At 42.9% G+C, this 21426-nt stretch overlaps 1 protein-coding gene across 6 annotated transcripts in view; it reads left to right on the top strand.

The window, feature by feature from the left end:
- DENND1A (DENN domain containing 1A) overlaps positions 1–21426 on the top strand; it is a 139476-nt gene that overhangs the window by 97902 nt on the left and 20148 nt on the right. For all 6 annotated transcript variants that reach the window (XM_082067940.1, XM_082067937.1, XM_082067939.1 and 3 more), the window contains exons 14-19: positions 10886–10987; positions 11532–11619; positions 12193–12233; positions 13947–14018; positions 15097–15153; positions 18368–18496. In XM_082067940.1, the coding sequence (XP_081924066.1) occupies positions 10886–10987; positions 11532–11619; positions 12193–12233; positions 13947–14018; positions 15097–15153; positions 18368–18496 (489 nt within the window). The remainder of the gene's footprint in view (positions 1–10885; positions 10988–11531; positions 11620–12192; positions 12234–13946; positions 14019–15096; positions 15154–18367; positions 18497–21426) is intronic.

The raw sequence follows: 21426 nt of genomic DNA, 5'->3' as shown, positions 1-21426 counted from the left end.
GAAATGGTGGATGGAGACAATGGTGGCAGGAGACAATGGAGGAAATGGTATCGTGACTTGCCTGACAAGTATCCGCTTCCAACCAGAAGTGTATTTGTATTCTTTGGGAACTTGGGTTCCAATAGTCACAGAAGAAGTCTTAAAACCCAATTGATATATCTGATAAGGATCTTGGGTTTTATGTGATTTTACTTATGCTCTGTGTCGTGTATACACCGAGTATTCTACATTTAGGCTTCAACACACAGATGCTGAATCTTTAAATGCAAGATCTCCTTTTCAATACTCCAACCTGCAATTCTTTAAGGATGTTGTAGTCACAAATGTTACACGCAGCTTTCACTTTGATATCCCAGAGTCTGAAAAGTCACTTTTTATGCATAAAACAAAAAATTAAAATAATGTTGGATCATCAGTCCTTATTACTGTATAGGAAGCCCTGTAATATTAATTGGTTGTCAGATCCCTGAGAGATAAAGGACTAACGTGCTTGATCATAATGCCCTGTTCAGAAGCTGAAGTTGCTCATGTCCCCAGCCTCTCTGTTTAACGCAATTACAGATACGCGTTCCGGACATTTGAGTGGATTGCATTTCATTAATATGATTTGAGCAGACAATACTAAGTTGCTGTTGGGCCCGCTCTGACAGCTAATTACTGAAATGAAGTGTGTACATGGCTAAGAAACAATGGAGCACTTGTCAGGAGCGTTTAAACAATGCAGAGACGGTGCCAGATCCTGGAATCACTCCTAACCAGTTCTCGTCTCTGCACACCAACCTTGGGACGTTGAACTCAAGAGCTACCTCTGAAGTGCTTAAGAGATTTTGCTTTGGTGTTCATTCACAAGTAATTCAGGGATCTACTCCAAGGATCTACTATCAGTCAGTAAAATAATTGCAATAGAAGAATATTCTGTTTCTTGTTGAATTTGAATTGAGTCTAAAAATGTTTGATTCAAATCTGCTGCTTCAATTGGAGGGGGCGGGGGGGGGGAAAGTACAGTAGCAGGTTGCCCAGAAAGGGTCTCTTGTGCCCAGTAACTAACTCAGAAATTCACCTTGAGGTGCTGGAGTAGTTTCCCATCCTTGCAATTCGTTTTACAAAACAAGTTCCAAACTGAGCTCTGCTTTCGTGTGTTCTCTCTCCATGGAAATTATGTCCTTTTTCTCATTGCAAATTAGATGAGTACAATGAAATCCTTATTTTACATATTTATTAACAAGGCCTTCATCCCTGTGGCATTGTAACTGTCCTCACTATTTAATGCAAAGAAATTACAAGGAGAACTCACAAACCTCGAGGAGGTGTGTATGATCACTCTTTTTCAAGCATTGTTGCTCCTATCTGTGTTCTTGCGTATTGCTTCACCAGCCATTATTTACTGGCCTTCCTTGCCATCCACTGTTGATGGCATTGATTTATTTTTTAATTCTGACATAAATCACATTATAGACCTCATGTCAAGGTCAGGTTTCTTTGGGTGTCCATTACCAGAAAATGGATGGGGGAAGTGATGTTGGCTCCACTGTGTGGCATGTGGAGGGTTAAGGGAATTTTTAGCCTCACCAAAAAGTATTTGGTCAGGTACTCAGGTGCTGGAAATGTTCTTAGCAACATCAGTCACCTAGGAACATGATCATCTGCTGTTCTGGGGTAGAGATTACAGAGCTTAATGATGAGCTACTATAAGCTGCAGCTGATGCCAGACTCTACCCCCTTTACACCTAATTAGCCTCATTAATGAGCTCTTCTGCTCTCCACAGAGAGGGCTTCCTCCTTGGAATAGGAGGCAAAAATACTTCGCCCAGGTAGATGTGCTGAAACCTTTAATTATTGCCCACACCTGCAAAGCCTTGTGACTCTGACAGCAATATTGCTTCGCTGAAATCGTGCTTATTTACAGTGACCACACTACAAAGCATTAACTCTTTAGCACCTTAGGAGGGTTGTTTGTTTAGGGTTTTTTTTTTAAGTATTTGTACAGGGTATACATGTAAGCACTTGAAAATGTTATGCTTAATAAGGGTGGGTGTGCTGGGGTGGGTGGGGTGGACGTGACAAAATGGTTTTAAAAGTTCGGAGTGTTTTGTGTAATCCTGAAAAGTGAGTTAAAATCAGTATTGTATGTCAAATATCGCATTACTAGAACTAAGAACATTGTTAGGCAAGTTTCATTCTTTAAATGAGCAACTTCTGCATTTGGAGCAATGTAATTTTGTACTGCTAAAATTAAAAAGTATGCATGCAGTAATCAATGTAGAAGCCAATTACAGAGCTAATGAAGTGTTCTGGTGTGATTCTTAGCTATAGCAATTATTGCTAAACATCTACTACATTCTAGTGTTTAAATTTCTTGAAATTTGAGAACATTGTGTTTGTTTTATTGGTTTTTGTTTTAATGCTGAAGTAGCCATGTGACATTTTTGCATCTGCATTCGGGTCCAAGTGATTACAGCTGTGCACAGCAGGTGTGTGTGCAGGTTCATCAGATCAGCTCCAAGGCAGCTCAGGTCAGTGCTGATTGTAGTTTTTAGCAGGCAGAGTTCAAAATGCTAATTTCTCACTGCAGATACTTTACTGGTTATTTCGCCAGCTTTCCTGCATTTCCAGTAGCAGTGCCTGCTGTGGACATACCTGCCATCCCAGACAATCCATCCCCACACAATGCACGGCACCCGAAAAACGTCGTCCTCCCGAGCACAGCTGGGCAGGCGGCGAGCGCTTTCTGTGCCCCTCGTTCAGTGCTTTCCACCCCTCATTGCCACAGGTGAAGCAATCACAGAGAAAAGCTCGGCTGGAGCTTGCTCAGAGTCTGCAGCAACTGCAGCCACAGGTTGTGCTTCTGTCTCAGGGAGTTTGAGACAAGGATATATATATTTTTTTCCCTCGAAATTCATCTTTGAAAATGAATAGAAGATCACATGCCTCCTTCAAGGTATGTTACAGTGCCTGCGTGGAGCAGTAGGGCTTTTCTCGCCTGGTAGTGAGGTTGGTACATTTTAGTCAGGTATTTGATTTGGACTAAAGCAGTAAAAAGGAACTCAGAACAGAAAACATGTGTTCATGCAGTTGAAAGAATATTAAGAAACTGAAAATAAGGTCTCAGAAATGTGAGGTCACCATAATAATAGACATCATTATTAGCAACTCTCTGGAATATGTAGAGCAAAGTTTGTTTTACTTTGTTAATAATTAAAACAGCGTCAGGCCTCACCAGCCAATGTGGAATAACGCATGGTGTGAATCACAGAAATGTACGTGTTTTTCTACGAATGCAATTTGAATTGAATGCCAAAATAAAGCACCAATATGGGTGATTCCCAAAATATTTGGATAATGTTTTGTCAATTGTTAGTGCTGCTTTGTAACTATTACATAAATGGGATTGATGTCTGTGGAGTCTCACGGCTGAAATCTTGGCAAGTTCAGTTCTGTTTCTGAGGTGAGAAAGCCTGAGGTTCCAGGGCAGACGAGAAGCACTTTACAAGCCTGAAATGATCATTGAGGGCGTGTGGGTCTGGAGGGGAGCAGAGCTGGCTTTTTTGGCGCGGCAAATATCTGCCCATCTGCTCTCTGTCAGAACACGTTAGGAGTGCGTCTGGATCCGTGCCCCAGAGTTGCGGCTCCGAGGGGTCGTGTGCTCGTCTCCAGGACAACTCCAGGACCGTGCAGACTGCTGCGTCTGAGCCAGATGCTGCTCTGCACATGTGCTCTAATTAGATGGCATTTTTCCCCTGTCACAAAAGAGTTCAGAAATTTTGCGTGGTTTCCATGTCAAAAATGTGTAGCTGATATAATGGGTGTTGGGAGGAGCCACGGAATAACTAAACACTAAATAATTACACTTGCTGTGAAGCTCGGCTTCGGCGAGCGGTAGCTGTAGGTTTGCGGGAATGCAGAACAAATTCCCTTCCCTGGTTCATCGTGGATAAAGCAAAACCTGTGGGGGAGGTGGGGAAAGGAAAACCTGCTTTTTTTTTTTCCCATCCTCAAACTGGATAAATATATCAGGAAGGAACTTGGGGACTGGGACAGATGCCATGTCTTGCAGTACATGCTTGCAGGACACAGCATTCTCAGGCTCTCAGACGCAGGATTTTTGTTTTCTTCCCCCCCCATTTTTTTTTAAAAGGCTGTGAATAAAAACTACAAGAAGTGTGATATTGTGGAGGAGAGCCTGGGGAAATAAAATCACATCTAGCTTAGAAAGAAATGATACTTTCTCACGTGGCAGCATCCTCAACCTACTGTGAGATGGGGGAAAGGGCTTCATTTAGTGCCAGTGATCAAGGAGCTCTGTTAAAAGTCAGAAAAGTAGCACAGTTTTAGTAATTGCACTAATGTGGCTTTTCCTCTGTCTTGCCTTCTCACATGGTAAAAATCTAAGTCTCTTTCTAACAAAGAATAAATAAATGGTAAAGGGGAAAATGAAGAGTTCTCATTTATTTTAAAAGGGAAATGCTTTACTATTCCCCCCCCACATCTGAGGAAAAGCCTCTGGAGTGGTTGTGGACTTGATGTCTTAGTTGTTTCCCAAATTTCCCAAATACAGATTTATAATGCCATGTATATGATAAACAACTATAGCAAACTTATATGTGTGTATGCATCTATATATTACTCATTGACCACTTCTGTCTGCCCAGAGACCATTGCACGTGTCAAACAGAAAGGAATGAGACCTTTTCCAGTGTCCCGAAGCCGTTGCGCTGGTGGCCCCTCCCAGGGGACAGGGGCAGTTCCCCCTCTAAAGTCACCTCTTTTTAGCTCTGTTTTTTTATGGCGGCAGTTGAGGCTTCCACACCAAATTATCAGGTGGTATAATATGACGACACATCAAACCTCTGTGAGTTCTGTTACTGTAACAGCGTTTATTTTGCCAGATATTATATGGAGGAGGTGGCATTGCATGTCATGGTATCTGATAACTTGTGCATTAGTATATCTACCAGAGACTAGACATCTCTAAGTCACTGAAAATTTAAAGTTCAGTTCTGTTATATCCATTATATTTCTAGAGATGTGGTTTTTGTCACCTGGCTGAGAGAGCGGGATTTCATGGTTGACCTTTATGACTAGAGCTCCTCTCACTTTGCTTTAGTGAACTCAAAACCAGCTTATTCTCCTTCTGCATCTGTATTAGCATCTAAATGTTATGTTAAAATATTTTCATCTTGAAAATAGCTGTTTTATTCAATGTGGTCTTGAGGCTCATGATTCAAAGGAGTCGAATGCATCTTGCACAAAACCGTAGTTTTGACATATTTACTTGGGTGAATCCTGGAAGCTTTATTGATTTGGACAAGTTTGAGCTTTTCACATGTATCTAAGAAATCAAAAGAAAGTAGAATATTAACATTTGTGACCTCTAAACATGTTGGTCAGTTCTGTCTAAGTCTTGGCCAATCCCTTATTGGTTTTGCAGAGATTTTTTTTTTTAATTTTAAAATATTTAGTATATTCTTTTAATAAGCGAAACATACAAACAAAAGCTCGTCATTTATCTCATAGGAAATTCTTTGTGTAGATTGTGTTTCCAAGCACACTTTCATATTTTGTCGTAGTATAAAATAACTCACATGAAGAACTGCACTGTAATTTTTCTGCTTTTTTGTATTGTCACTAATGTTCCACAATAGTTAAAATAGAAAAAGGCCTTTTTATTATAGGGAACCTGAATTGGTAGCTGCTTTGCATGCAGAACATACTGGCTTCAATGGGAGTATTGCTCATGGAATGATTGCAGAACCAGGCCCTGAAATTACCTTGCCGGCTAATGATAAAATCGCATGCAGGCCACAGGGGTTTTTGTGGAATAAATATAAGAGTGGAACAATATACAGTACACATTATACCAGTAATTTAAAGCATATTCAGGACAAAGAGAGAGTTCCTGGTGCAGGCAGCATCATAGAGATTTGCTGTATCTGATAAAGATTAGGTTTCTCAGCTCATAATACCATACTATTACTTTTCTTTTGTTAGGCTTTCAACACCTACACTCATGCATTGACACAATATCAAGTAGGAAGAGGAAGAATAGCCTCGTATTTAAGGTACTGAACAGGGATTAAAGAAATTTCGGTTCTTTTCCCTGGCTCTGCCAGAGACTTTTGTGACCGTGTACAAGTTACTTATTATTTTCATGCCTCTATTCTTGATCTGTGAAATGGTGATTTTTTTTTTTTTTTTGCTTTCTTGCTGGCTGCTTTGCACTTTATCTTCCAGGTTTGTTGCTTGAGTTCTAGAGACACAAGGCTGGATCATTGCTCAGGGACAGCACACGGCTGGTGATGGGGGATCCAGGCGTCGGGGCAGGCAATGGCGTGAGCGAGCCGTACTAACACTGGCAGGGCTGGCTCGCTCTATTACACTAACGTCTCTGTCTGCTCTGCCGGGGCTGTCCTGAGGATCCCGTACCGCTGAGGCCCAGAGGAAGGCAGGACAGTGGAGGAGTTTGCCTTGGTTGATGAGATGGGTTAGGGAGCAGTTGGGCAATCTGGACATCCATAAATCCATGGGTCTGGATGGGATGCACCCGCGGGTGCTGAGGGAGCTGGCTGAGGGCATTGCTGGACCGCTCTCCACCATCTTTGCCAAGTCTTGGGAAACGGGAGAGGTGCCTGAGGGCTGTTGATATTTTTCATGCAGTCTTTAACTTAGAGCTCCAGTTGGTATCTGGTTTTATAAAGGGAATTATGCAAGAATTTTGAGAATGCTTACAAAGTAAGATTTTGACATTTATTAACTTCCAATATCTACATGAGAAAACTGGGTTACAGCCCCCAACCACAAACAACTCTACATTTCTGCAAGCTTTTTCTGTTTTGTTAGTTCAAGCTGCATTCTACTTCTCTGTAGTACAATCAAGAAAACCACTTCAGTGACCGTTCAGTTGTGCCCAGGTTAGGAGTCCGGGGAAGCACGTGAAGTGGTTTTGTGCCCCAGCCTGGGCTTTGTCTCTGGGCTGTTTTGCTCAGCCCTGCGGAGCTCTGCCGGGTGACACCGCGCGGTGCTGGTGTCATTAACTGCTCTGACTGGTGTCAGTGATTCAACTCACTAGCGATCACCTTTCTCCCTTTTATTTCTCCTTCGGTGATGTTATTACAACTCATTACAGGAGTTATCAGATCACATGCAGAAGAATCGCAGCTGTCAGAAATGCCAATTTGCCAGCAATTGCAAGGGTTGCGAAATTAGATGAATGACCCATTTTGACTGATATTGTAAATCTTATAAAAGGTATACACTGTAAAAAGTATAGATGTTGTAAATCTATTTAAAAAAAAAAAAAAAAGTGGTAAGGATATTCTCTTTTGATGTATCTCTACCAGAGGTTATATACCCTAGAGAGGAACCTGAAAACAGCCTGAAACTGGACTGGTAATGGAACAGTGTTTGGACAGTACAGTCTGTGTTGGTAAATGCATGTTTTTTAAATGCTTTTCAAGATTAGACTTAGCAATACTAATTTACCAGAACTAGTACTCTCTTTTTGAACAGTCTTAATTTAGTTTTCTTTAGAAGAAATGTCAAATCTCTGAGCACATGATTTCTTTGTTCCTGAGAAGCATCTTGAAATGCTAATAAAGCTGTGGTATCGTTTGCTTAATGCAGAGTATTTGATCTATGCTTTCTTGATTCCATTATGACTGAGGCAGATGCAAAGAGCTTTCTTGTGCTAAATGTATGGACTGCTTATGGGGAGGTTATTTGTCGTGGCGGTTGCAAACTGAACGAGCCCGTGTCCTATCAGGTGTCTGTCACCAATTTCACATTTTCTTTATGGAATCCTGCTGGCTGACTGATGATCCTTCTTCAGCTCTGATGAGCTAATCTTTCCTTGACGTTGTAATCACAGTTCCTGAAAGGTCTGCAGAGCAGTTACTTGCCTTTGGTTGCTGTTGGATCTGACACTGACATATAGATCCAGATCAGGAAGATCATCCTCCCATCTTAGCTTCATAGTAATTCTGGATCACTGAAGGATGATGATTCCTAGAATATTCCTACAGGCTTTACTTTGTCATTTGCAACGTAACCAATTTTAGTAAAGGATATGGTTATTTGCACCATCTAGGCAGTAATAACCCAGTGATGTATGAACCTCCTGCATGATGTTCTTGCACGTCTGGGGTTTTGCGGCACCGTGTGCGACACTGGAGCCGCAGCCTGTGGGCTGCCACGCTGTCCTCTTGCTCTGCACCTTTAAATTCCGCCCACATTTTTTCATTTTGTGGCTGGTTTACAGAGCAGCCCTAATGGCTTGTGTACTTATTAGAGAGGCTTTGAAAGAGCACCTCCATGGTTTGAAGGCATGCGCACAGCAGCGCAAAATTCATTACCCTGCACCACATGCTGACCGTGGTAATGCAGAAGAGATTACATGTGTCTTCCGTGGCATCACTTCTAGGGTTGGCTAAACAAAGTCTGCAGTTTGGGTTGCTGGTTGGGTTTTGTGTGTGTTTTGGGGTTTTTGTGTGTGTTGTTTTTGTTGTTGTGTTTGTATGGGTGGTTTTTTGGGGTTGGTTTGGAGTTGTTGTTGTTTGTTTTGGGGTTGTGGTTTTAGTTTGATGTTTGTTTGTGGGGTTTTTTTTCCCCTTAGAATCAAGTTTTATGAAATCTTTGCTTGTGGATATTTAAGGTGTTGATGAATGAAGGCCTAAATTCTAATTGTTGGAAACAGCAAGTTTAGGAGTTGATGGGTTTATCAGGACAAGTCATTATAATGGTTTTACATGTGAGCAAGACTCTTCATTTCACAAAATGTTTGCAGTTCTTCGCATGTTCCCTCATGTATAATGTCACCTGTCGGTAAAAGCAGGGCTGATTAGCTTTATAATTTACAGTTAACTAAATCTGTCAAGAAAATGCTCTTATTGTCCATCCTGTGTTTTTGTAATGAAGCTGTGGCTGGGGGTTAGCAACAGCCTGCTCACCCCTCCGCAGGTCGCAGGAGGATGGAAGGGACTAATGCATTCTAAGCTGAAAAGCTCACGCTTGACCTTGATGATTAAAGTTTTTCCTATCATCTGGCAGCAGTTGAGCCTGAATTGTCTCTTAAGAAGTCAAAAGGTCTAATCAACCCAATGAACAAACTCAATCATTAGTACTTTGGGAAGGAAGCGTGTTAAGATGATGGTCCTGCCGGGCTCCCGTTCGCAGCAATGCTGCACGGCGGCCAGAGCAGCTGCTCTCGCTGTGCTGGACGTGCAGTGCGGCAGAGGAACGTTTGGTTTGGCAGGACCTGGTTCTTCCCACAATGTTCGTACTCTTCTCTGGTCATGGGAGAAATTTTGGATTCACGAAGTTTGTAGGAAGGGCTGCTTGTTTCCTTTGAAGTGTTTTCTGGTGAGCAACTTCTCTGATCACAGACTAATCTACACTTCTCTACATATATTGCTCCCAGCTCTTTTCGCACTTCAGTTTGTGTCTATCTCAGACGCAGATATTTTTCAGACATCTTTTATTACGTTCTGGTAGCGGAATTTGGTGGGAAAGCCTTTTTCCTGCTGGTCAAGTGGAGGTTGCCCCCTGTTGTTTGCTGGGCCGTCTCCCAGGCCCTGCTGGGAAAGTGGCTGTTGCTGCAGTTTCCATACAACAGATGGATTTGGTGTCTCCTGAGACCTTCTCTTACTAAGTGGTGCATCATCTTGGTGATCCTGGTTGTCACATTCACTGGGGGCCAGGAAGAATTTTATTACCGCAGCCTGATTATTTGAAACCAAACATTCCTTCACTTGCCTCATAAATTGCATTAAAAATCTGTAGAACTGTTTGCACGGTCTGGTTCTGCTGGCGAGGTCGGTGACGTCCAGGGACGGAACCAGCCGTGGCTCCTTCAGACCTTGGGGAACGTGTCAATGAGGGAGTTGAGTCGATTGTGAACTCAGTAAGACGGTGAATACCACTGGATTTTAAGTCATCAGTTTGACTCAGTGTCCTTTTAGTGTGGGTTTGGTGTTAGAGGTCCTGGGGCCACACAGCGGCTTCAGAAATTGGGGTGGAAAAACGGCCATGCTCGAGCAATGCTGTGCCATGGGGGTTTTAGCACAGTGCTTTTAGTGGCCCTGTTATTGCGACTTTACACAGCCAATGATAAATGATACTGCTAATATAAAAAGCTCTCAGAATGATACCACCCTTTTAAAGGGAGTGCTTTAAGGGTTTTTGCTATCTAATATTGATTTTAAACACTCAACAGATGAGTCCAAATATATTTTGAGTATGAAAAAGCCTCCATATCAGTATAATTTTATCATTGTTTGTTACTTTCTTGTTTTTAATTCAATAAAAATATCTGCTTGCTACACTGAGTATTTGTAGATTGAAGTGTGGAGGAAATTCGTGCCCTCGTGGCAGATGCACAGCAGACTTCAGCGTGAACATAACTCATTAAAATAAGATAAAAGTAGAGCTGCAAAACAATTTCTGTCTTTTGCCAACAAGGTTGTGAAAAAGGGAAATTTCCCTCATTCAGTATATGGAATCTGTTCCTTCTGAACAGCACAGACATTCCTGCCTTGTTTGTGCAGGTTAACTGCAGATAAGCAGAATATACCCCGGATTCAGATGACGGTGTGTCATATTTTGGGATCATTAAATAAAATTACCTTTCTGGATGGTGAAAGCTCCTTCACCAACATTAGCGAAATGTGCGTAAAGCAAATGTGGTTCATTTTAACGATACACAGTCTGTAGATTCTGACCTGTTTCTCAGTCGCATGATTGGAACCTGGAAATAAACTACAGTTTACTCCATGTTACGTAAGGCATACTTTATTTATCCCTTCATTTTGGAAGGAAGTAGATAAAATGGAGTGAGTGGATTTGGATGGATTCTGACAAACCTTTTCAGTGTTGAATGCTCTGACCTCTGCAGGGTGAACCCATCACTTTTTGTGAGGAGACGTTCGTGTCCCACCGCTCTGCTGTCATGAGGCAGTTTCTCCAGAACGCCATTCAGCTCCAGCTCTTTAAGCAGGTACTGCCTTAATTGCTCTAACGTAGAATCAGATTCTTTAACAATGCAGTTGGGTTTTTTGAAGGCTGTTTCTATATTCCTTGATCTGTCAGCCACATAATGAGGAGCATTCATGTAGTGCAGAACCTTAATTCCCGCTTGCCGGCTTGGCTCAGGTGCGGGTGATAAGGCTTTCCGGAGTTGAAGAGCTGTATGGTTTTTCCCCCTGAAGGTCTCTGTGCTCAGTTCTGATCTGAACATTCTTAGGCCCAATACATGTCCTGTAAGCTTTGTACAGAAAGCATATTACTGTTAAACATTATATGACTGCTTCAGGGAAGCTGAAAACATATATGTGTAGACAAACACATGCTGTTTTTGCAGTGAAGCAGCATTACCTTTTTGCATTGGTAAACGTTTTGCCAGTTTTGGTTGTATTTTCATTCTCTTTAAAGTCACTTCCTGATAACATTGAGGTTATTCTAGCAAATGCAGAGTAAAGTCTTTTGGAAAAGATAAAGGATGAGATGGTTGATGTGTTTATACTCTTCTGACCCTGATGTAGTTCATTGATGGCCGTCTGGATCTTCTGAACTCTGGAGAGGGCTTCAGTGATGTTTTTGAAGAAGAGATAAATATGGGAGAATATGCAGGTAAGAAATACACTATTTTAAAGTCATTCCAGACACTGTTCTTGACTTACTGTTTGTGGGCTGTCATGATGTAAGGGGTCACTGTGGTTACTCACCTAAATAACTGAGGCTGCATTGATCCCTGTAGCTTGAAGTGTCTTCAATTTTTGTTCTTTCCTCTTGTTAATAACTTTGAGTAATGTATTGTAGTCTGAACGAAGTCTTTTCAGTCTTACAAAACCTCAGCTTTACCCCTTGGCTAAAGTGCAACTAAAAGAGTTCTTGTAATGGGGGATACTAAAAGACCCTGGCTTTACCCAGGATCACCTGAATGTCTTTTAGCAATCTTAAAACACTTGGTGTTCTCAAATGTCTTAAAGACAACCCAGATAAAATAGAAATGCCTCATAGCAAGTAAAAGAAAAATGGTAGATCATCAATTTTAGGTTGTATTCCCATTAAAAGGATGGTTGTCCTGTTCTGTTTCTGGACTCTTCCTACTCCCAGAACCACCGAGTGCTACGCTTCACATTTCCAGCTTGTCTTCTATTCGGCACAGAGTTACAGATGGTTTGTTTTTGTGATTCTCTCTAGGTAGTGACAAGTTGTACCACCAGTGGCTCTCTACAGTCAGGGTAAGAACACAATATTCTTCCAGCAGCCCTTGGAATTCTTGCTGCCCACAGGGCAGCTCTGTGAGCTCCGTCCTCACAGCATCACTGACGCTGCCCGCAGGCTGGGGCTGGGACCGGTTGGGTTGGGCAAAACTAATGCGATCTTCAGATGAAGAGCAGAATTAAAAATACACAAAAAAAACCACCAGAGCTCTCTAGTTTTTGAATCCCACTTTTAATGTCTTAGAGACAGTATAATTGGGGAATGACCTATTAGAGAGGAGTGTAGGGGAAAGGGACCTGGGGGTCCTGGGGACAGCAGGGTGACCATGAGCCAGCACTGGGCCCTTGTGGCCAGGAAGCCAATGGGACCTGGGGTGGGTTAGAAGGGGGTGGTCAGTAGGTCAGAGAGGTTCTCCTGCCCCTCTGCTCTGCCCTGGGGAGACCACACCTGGAATATTGTGTCCAGTTGTGGCCCCTCAGTTTCCATAAGGACAGGGAACTGCTGCAGAGAGTCCAGCGCAGCCACCAAGATGCTGAGGGGAGTGGAGCATCTCCTGTGTGAGGAAAGGCTGAGGGAGCTGGGGCTCTGGAGCTGGACAAGAGGAGACTGAGGGGTCACCTCATTAATGTTTACAGATATAGAAAGGGGGAGTGTCAGGAGGATGGAGCCAGGCTCTTCTCGGTGACAACCAGTGATAGGACATGGGGTAATGGGTTCAAATTGGAACACAAGAGGTTCCACTGAAATTTGAGAAGAAACTTCTTCTCAGTGAGGGTAACAGAGCCTGGCCCAGGCTGCCCAGGGGGTTGTGGAGTCTCCTTCTGTGCAGACATTCCAACCCGCCTGGACACCTTCCTGTGTAACCTCAGCTGGGTGTTCCTGCTCCATGGGGGGATTGCACTGGATGAGCTTTCCAGGGCCCTTCCAACCCCTGACATTCTGGGATTCTGTGATCTCTGGAAATACAATTTTGCACTGAAATAAGAGATTTCTAAGATTTTATTCCTTGGATTTTCCCCATCTCCTGTATGTATCAAACAGGGTGCTGTACAGCAGCAGTCAATGGTGTGTGAAGATGTGTAAAACTCTGACCAGACGAGCAGATTATTCTGTCTTATGACTTTTGCTATGTTCACCACGTGCAGTTCAGCTTTTCCCGAATTAATGTTTATGACTGGAGTTAGATTTCATTTTCCCTCAATTTATCCCTTTTTCAACTACTTAGATCTTTAAAAAGGCAGCATGTTTTTAATAGATAGTATTATGGGATCATGAAAAGGAAAATCAAGGAAGATCTTGTTCAGATTGAGCATACAAGCTTTGCTGAACTGGAATTTTCTGCCTCACACTGAGTGTTTGCTGGGACGCTGGTGTTGTGAACTCAGGTGGGATTTCAGTGCCGCGTACAGGACGTGCTGGAGGGCGAGGGACCAGCCCAGGGCGCTCGGGGGCCTCCTGGAGACAAGGGCTCTCTGCATTAGGAGCCCCTGACAGTTTTCATTTGCAGACTGCAGAGTTAAACAGAATTGGGGTTCCTCTGCAAAACCAGAGAAACATTGAATATGTTGTTCCCTGCGTTCTTTTTCCTTACATTTACCATTTTTGTGCACAGCTCTGCTAATAAGAATAGTTAATGCTTTGTTATTTTAAGTTAAGAATGGTGGATTTTAGATTGCTGTTTGCTTTAAAAAGCTTTGATAAAATTTTTTCTATTGTTACTATAATTATAGAAAGGAAGTGGAGCCATTTTAAATACAGTAAAGACCAAGGCTAACCCTGCCATGAAGACTGTCTATAAGTTTGTAAGTATCAATACTGGCTTACTACTGAGATAAGAGTCTAATTACAATTCTGGTTTAACCTTTCCAATGAAACTCAAGACCTGAATTCATTTTTATTGGACTCACAAAATTACTTCAAATACACATTCATCTAAATTTCAAATTTAAATGCAAAAGTCATTTTGAAACTTAATCATAATTGAAATGCAAAGGAGAAGGGGAACTTGTGATTTCTTTTGAAAGTATAGATGATAAATTCTATTTATTACACAGACCTATTTCTGGGAAATGGTGCCTATATGCTCTGCTAAGCAGCTCTACCATCTCATCATTACTCTGTTGGAAGTCATTGTTACCTCGGGTTTCTCTGCTTGCAGCTTCATCGAAATAAGGGAATCCTCTCATTTTCCAAATTGTTTCCATCTTTTCTAAATGTCAGTTAATTTTCCCTTGAGATTTCTTATACCTGCTTATTTAGAGCCCAGCTTACTGAGTTATTCTTTAAATGAAAATGTTTCCCATTCTGTTAACAAACAGCTCGTATGTTGCTGTGTTATCATGTGTGGCTGCCAGCTTCCCTGTGCAAGATAAAACAACAGAGAAACAAGCAAGGATTTCATATCAGCTCCATTTTAGGAAATAATGCTACAGAAAGCACTGAGATAACTATTCCAACTTTGATTTTCTCCTGCCTTCCCGCAGCCTGGCAGGGATTGGGCAGAGATGAGCTGTCCCGAGCGCAGTGCAGCCAGAGCCCCGCGAGGGCAGGTCCACAGCCTTCCTGGGGCTGCTGGTGGCTCCCTTAGAGCAGAGGTGACCAGTGGGAGGTGTGGGACGGGAAGGGATGAACGCTGAACAGGGCTTCAAAACAGAGAAACCCCAGTTTTGCAGCTGCCGCGTTTGTGTGTCGGGGGTGGTGGTTTGCTTGCTTTGGGCTTTTTAGCTTGCTATTTGTTTTAATATGTTTTGGGTATCCTGTTACAGTTTTTTCCTTGCTGTTTTTAGTAACTAGAGAAGGTGAACCTTGACGCACTGAAATCCAGCGTTGTCGCTGCTGGAAATAGAAGGGGATTTTAACTTAAATTAATTTTTCATGCAGGCAAAAGATCACGCAAAAATGGGAATAAAAGAAGTGAAAAACCGCTTGAAGCAAAAGGTACTTGAAGTTCTTATTCAAAATGTATAAGCACCATGTATGAAATACTTAGCCACAAAAAGCATTATGCGATCAATAGGAAGCTGTTTGATAGAGTGTTGTTAGCACACTTCAAAATGCATTACCAGCTGTCCTGGATTTTTCACACTGTTATAAATATTCACAGGCAAAAAGACCCCTGTCTCCAAAGACATTAAGGCTCTGACTTAAACGCACAAAAGCCAGAGAATGGAGCGTCGTGTTTGGAGCGGTCCCTGTCCCGGCCTTTGTGCGCTGCGGCAGGGACTCGGTGGGAGCAGGGAGATGGTCCTGCAGCAATGGCAGGAACTTTGTGCAAATGCTGAAATGTTGTTATTTTCACTGTCATCTCTCAGGAAAATAATATGGTGTCGGTCATTGGGAAAAGGATTTATGTGTTTCACGAGTGTCTGCTGCGAAGTTTAGGCATAAAGGAAGTGAAATATGTAGAGCTGGTGTTCATTTTAAGTTTGAATTATTGCAGAAAAAATTCTCAGACTGTTTGTTGTTCTCCAAATCTGTCTTTGTTTGGTTGGAAATGGTTCCATTCCAAGAATTTTTGCCAAACTTGAGATGCTAGTCTTTCATCTTCTAAGGGTAACCTCAGGTTCTTTTTAAACTGAACTTACTATCTGCTGCATTTTAACGTATTATTTTCCATTATTAATACAAAATGTGTGCGGGCCGCTGGAAAGGAAAAGTCAAATATAAACATCCCTTTTCCAGTTTTCGCCGCTGCTCTATGAGCAGCTTCTGTACAAACTGGAATTTAAAAATGCAATAAAGCTCGAGGTCTGCTTCCTCCAACTCTGCATAGCAATGCTGACCTCTTAAATATAATCAAGAGCCCATTTTGCCCTTGGTCTGCTCCAGTCTTGGGTTTGAATTGCAAATGGGAAATGCAGGATTGACCTGTTGAGAGGTCACTGTGGTGTGTGTAAGGTCCTTCTTTAATATGATAGTCGAGATTGAATGGGGCTCTATTTCCATCCCTTGTTCATTTGTGGTACAGTATTTCAAAGCAACAGAAATAGTTTTCAGAGGATTCTTATGAGTGAAAGCAAATAATTGTTAATAGATACAGCATGGCAGCTTTATTTTATATCTGAGCCGGTACTTTTTTCTTCCTTTTTTCTTTTTCTTTCTTTTTTTTTCTTTTTGGTCGAGGCTGCTTTTCCATTTCACAAATGGACCATGGTGGTCAAGTCACTCTGCTGTTGCCTTGTTTGAAGCTTAACTACATAGAATTAGGAAGAAGGAGGAATATGAATGGTACCGTCCTCAACTTTCAGTAAGGAGAATGTAACTTACTGAAAGCTTCTGCATAAGACAATTTATCTAAGTGGTTGGGCATTTGGCATTAATGTATTCAACATTATTTTACCTACTAGAGCCCTGTGTGGCTCCAGTTAATGTGTGTTACCAGTGGGCTGTTGTCAGTGCTTTATTATCAGTAGAGCTGGACACAACTCATCGAGGTCTATAAAATAACCTGAAGGATCCCTTTAGACATTCTGGGATGTGTTTTCTGTTCTTCTAATAGACAGAATTTGTCGTCCATTGCAAAAGGTCCCTAGAAAATTGGCTAATGTGTGTTTAAACAGAGTAAACCCTTATTCAGTTTACAGGGTAAACTTTACATATCTGTAAGTATACATCTTACTTATTCGCTGAAGTTCCTCCTTTAAAATAAAACAGGCAGTAAAGATTCCAGCTGGATGGTCCGGTGTTGGGCGAAGCGCTCTTTACATCTGCTGGGCGCATTTGGCGTGGGCATACTTGTACAGAAATAGGTAAATAAAGTCGGTATTTAATGTTGTTACATTCCAGAACAGCATATATGTACGTTGCTGCCGTGTGATTCCAAAACGGACCAGGTCCCTCGGTAGCTTGTTGCTGTTTCGGAGTTTGGCTTGGACAGAAGCTTACAAGTCTCGTTGTTGTTTTAGGGCTCTTTGTCACTAATTCGTGCCCTTTGTGGAGTGTTTCTAAAGACAAGGCAGCATTGTGCAGCTGCAGCATGGGGGGACGAAAAAGTTTTTCTCTCTAGTTTGACCTTAACAAGTTGTTAATTTTCCCAACGATCCTCGTGCCCATATTGGTGAACCATGGCTCTACCAGCTGGATCTAAAAAGGTCTCTCAGCTTCTCTGTGGAGCAGACAAAGCCCCTTAGAAAGTCCATCCAGCTTGTTGTTTCATTTGACCTAAACACATGAGGTCAGCCCGTGTCCAAAGGAACCGTTTCTAATTGGCCATCAGCTTCCATGTCTCATTATTGTGCCTCGGCGAGGCGGGAGCTGGAGGGGGCAAGTCAAAGGTCCGCAATCAAAGCGCTGGCTGGGGCAGCAGCCGCCTTGGGTCAGTCTTGCAGAGCCACAGAGTGTGCAGGTTTCTCTCTATATTTACCAGGCATTATTTCCTTGACATTGTTGCAAAGAGATGTAAGGTTTGGGGCCCACTGCGTTCCGGACTATTTCTTAACTGACTTTCAAACTCTTTTCTCCTTCTCCGATTCCTTATGTCTGCATGCCTTTGTCTTTTTCAAAACCTGTGTTACATATACCATACGTACTCCTGCCAAGTTGTTCAGCCTCGGTTGATGGGTCACTTCTGAAGATGAGGACTAATGGCAAAAGCAAAGCAAACCAAGAAAGCCTCCTGCCCGGCAGTTTGTTGTACAGTCTCCCCAAGGCATGGTCTGTACACACAAAATGCAAAGCTAACTCAGCTGCGAGTTTCATCTCTCCTCACGATTTCCACAAGCAATTGTTCTGCTACAGATAGTTCTGTGCAGTATGTAAATAAAACGACTGTTTTTATTTAGGTTTGCACAAAGCAGAGTAGCCATGTCCCTAGGTTTCTGCTGAATTTGTTCCTAGAATAAAATCGTTGAGCTATGGGGGTTTTTTTCTCCCTATATATTTCCTGGCTTTTGCACGTTTAAGTCAGACATTGTATTGAACGTGTCTCCTTGCATCCAGCACTGGGATTAGGAGGAGAGAGTGGTTGTGTACAAGCTCTGATTGACAAAGTATGACTAAATGTTTTATTGTAATGATGTTTTCTTTCCCGTACCTTTTTTCTCCCTGACACCCGAATTGTTAGTCAGCATTCCCCTCTAGTGCGTCCTGTGTGCCCCTTGCCCTTGCTCCAGCGCGTTCCCGGCGCTACCGCTCACCTTGTCGTCCCGCGCAGGACGTCGCCGAGAACGGCTGCTCGGTGCCGGAGGAGCCGCTGCCCAGGACGGCGCCGTCGCCATTGCTGGACAAGAAGGACCCTAAATTAAGAGAAGACAGAAGACCAATCACCGTACATTTTGGTCAGGTATGTCTTAGCGTTCTGTTGCTTCCAGTTGTGTGACTCTGCAAAAATAGTTCAGAGAAAAGTCACAGTAACGAATATACCAATTGTTCCATTATTTTTTTTTTGCAAATGAATTATGTTGTTATAGATTTATTTCTGTTGTATCTATTTAAAGATTTTAAAGACCATATTTTTTTCTGGGGTTTACTGACGCCTTTTGTTCACATGACGATTTTGAGGAAAATATTCTAAGAGAATGGCAAGAGGGAAGCATAATCATTATAGCAATTTTATAAACTGTTTTGCTGTTCTTTTAGCAGGCAAAGTGCTATGGCCCTCAGGACTGAGGATGTATCATTTAAAAGGTCCTCTGTTACCTAACCAGATCATTAGTGTCAATATGGAACATCCAACTATTAAAGCATTTTATCGTTCTCTGAAAATTAAATGCGATGAACTAAGATGGAAAAAATCAATTAATAGCTTATTAGTGTACTCTGCACTTCAGTATTGACAACTGAGCTATACACATTAGTTACTGTTCTGCTTCTTTTGATATGTCTGCAGAGGAGTGAGTTTGGTCATGTGGGGTTTTTAAGAGCTAATTATTTAGAAAATGTAGTTGCTGTGATTTTTTTTTTTTCCATGGAAAAACACACAGTATTTTCTCTGAGTTTGCCAATGTTCCCCATTAAGTGTAGCCTGACTCAAAAACCAACCTTATTTCTGCTCACAGTTCTCCTTTCTCTGTATCTGTTTTTTACAGTATTATGATCAGAAAACAGGAGTGAATACCTGATTTTGTCTAAGGAAACATAGTGTAATTTTAAAACAATTTTAAAGTAAGTGGGAATTCAAACAGGTGAAGCAAACCAGGTTTTTAGAGGAGTGTCTATGAATAGAAGCTCGTGGTTGTCACTGCATTGGCTGTTCAGGTATTAGCGCTACACGAGATACAGTCATTGCTCAGCGCAGTGTTGGCTGTATCACTTCAGAATTAGCCGTGTTTCTTTCAGAACTTCCACCGCTGTGCTAAGTGTAAATTCTTGGAGACTTTTTCTTAGAACAGTTTCTCTTCCAATTAAATATTTGAGTAGGGGGTTATTTTTCACTCACTTTCTGTGCCAGTACAGTTGAGAGGAACTGGGGCTAATGGAGAAATGTAGCCATCCAGCTCTAGCAGGAAAATGGCATTGCATGGAAAGCAGTCAGAAACCCAGATACGCTATACTTCCGTTCTTTCCCTTTACATTTTTATGAAGGATGGATGATTCAATCATTTTGGTCGATTAATGAAGTATATAATCGAGTGGCAAGTGCAGATTTAAATGCACGAGGTTTTTTAACAGTCACTTTCAGATTTTTTAACGATCATATTCCGTGTGTCGGAAGAAGCCCCCATGGGCTGTCCCGCCGCGCTGGCCGCGGCCGGGGGCTCGCCGGCTGGACGCTGCTCCGGCCGCGCGGCCCAGCGCTGCTGCCGCTCAGCAGCTGCAGGGCTCTCCGCTGCCTTTGGCCCTTCCCGCTCCTTTTTCCTGCTAGCCCAGCGCCAAAACGAAAATGAAATCCTACTTTGAGTCAAGAGGAAATGATGTTCAGGTTTATGAAATATAAATTAAGGCTTTGGGGAGGAAAAAGGCAGCAAGATTTACTGTTTAAATGGGAAATGGCTTCTAACTAGTGATTAAAGGGAGAGATTTTAGTGTCACTTTTAACTCTGTCTAGAATACAGTAGGTGGGAACAATTAAAAAGCCACAAGAACTCTGAAATAAGGGCTGTTTGTGCATTCACAGTTCTTATAAACTGAAGAGGATGAAAGAGGCTTTTTTTCTCATTGTCACTTGCTTTCTGTGTCTGCTGGTATTATGCTGGTGTATATGGGAAAGGCAGACTTTTTTAAAATGCATGCATGCGGATGAGGGTCAAGCCCCGCGTATCAGTAATGCAGTGCGGCTGGGCCGCGGCGCTGCAGTGAGAGCCTACCCACGGCAGCGAGATGCTTTAATTGAGACATGCTGTCAAAGTGACAAACACATTTGCATACAGTCTATTTATTTTCGTTGGAAAGGTCTGCAGTCTGCTGTTGGTTGAACATTCTTAATCAGCTCGCTGTAAGTGAGCCGGCAGCTAGCTGTCCTGTGCTGGGTGCTTCTCTTCATTACATGACAGATTAGCTAACGGGGGATGGGCTAGCCAGCCAGCAGCAACCTTTAATTTTAACTCATTATCTCTCACCCTAGAGTGAGGTACTTTCTAGCTTTTCCAAATACAGTTGTGGATCTGCAGTCGTTAGGCTACAACAAATATCAGTGAAATATCTTAAAATGTCTCTATATGTATAGCACCTCAGCTGATTGTTCACAAAAATTTAGCAGCAATTATCTGACTGTATGGGATTCAGCGGCGTTGCAGCTCATCCTGGTGACTGGTTATCGGGCACTGCTTGAGAGGGTTGCTTTCCTGGAGTTGTTTTAACAGTGCTTTCTGTAGTGCTAAGACGCTGGGAAAGCTCTCGTTGACGGGAACAGGAGGGGTTTAGCCTCGTCTCGGGGGCGCTGGCTCCCGTCGCGAAGGGTGGGTGGTGGTGGCGAGCGGCAGCGCTCGGGGTGCACAGCGCTTGGGGTGCACAGCGCGCAGGGGGCAGCAGCGCTCGGGGTGCGCAGCGCTCGGGGTGCACAGCACACAGGGGGCAGCAGCGCTCGGGGTGCACAGCGCTCGGGGTGCGCAGCGCTCGGGGTGCACAGCGTGCAGTGGGCAGCAGCGCTCGGGGTGCACAGCGCGCAGTGGGCAGCAGCACTCGGGGTGCACAGCGCGCAGTGGGCAGCAGCACTCGGGGTGCACAGCGCGCAGGGGCAGCAGCACTCGGGGTGCACAGCGCGCAGGGGCAGCAGCCTCGGATCTGCTCCGCTTTGTGATTTTCACCAGCTGATCTGGATTGCAGGTCGATTTT

This window comes from Streptopelia decaocto, assembly GCF_964273445.1.
Source record: "Streptopelia decaocto genome assembly, chromosome: 17".
NCBI lineage: Eukaryota > Metazoa > Chordata > Aves > Columbiformes > Columbidae > Streptopelia > Streptopelia decaocto.
The sequence above is the reverse complement of the archived record's forward strand: the minus strand, read 5'-3'. Positions and strand labels throughout refer to the sequence as shown.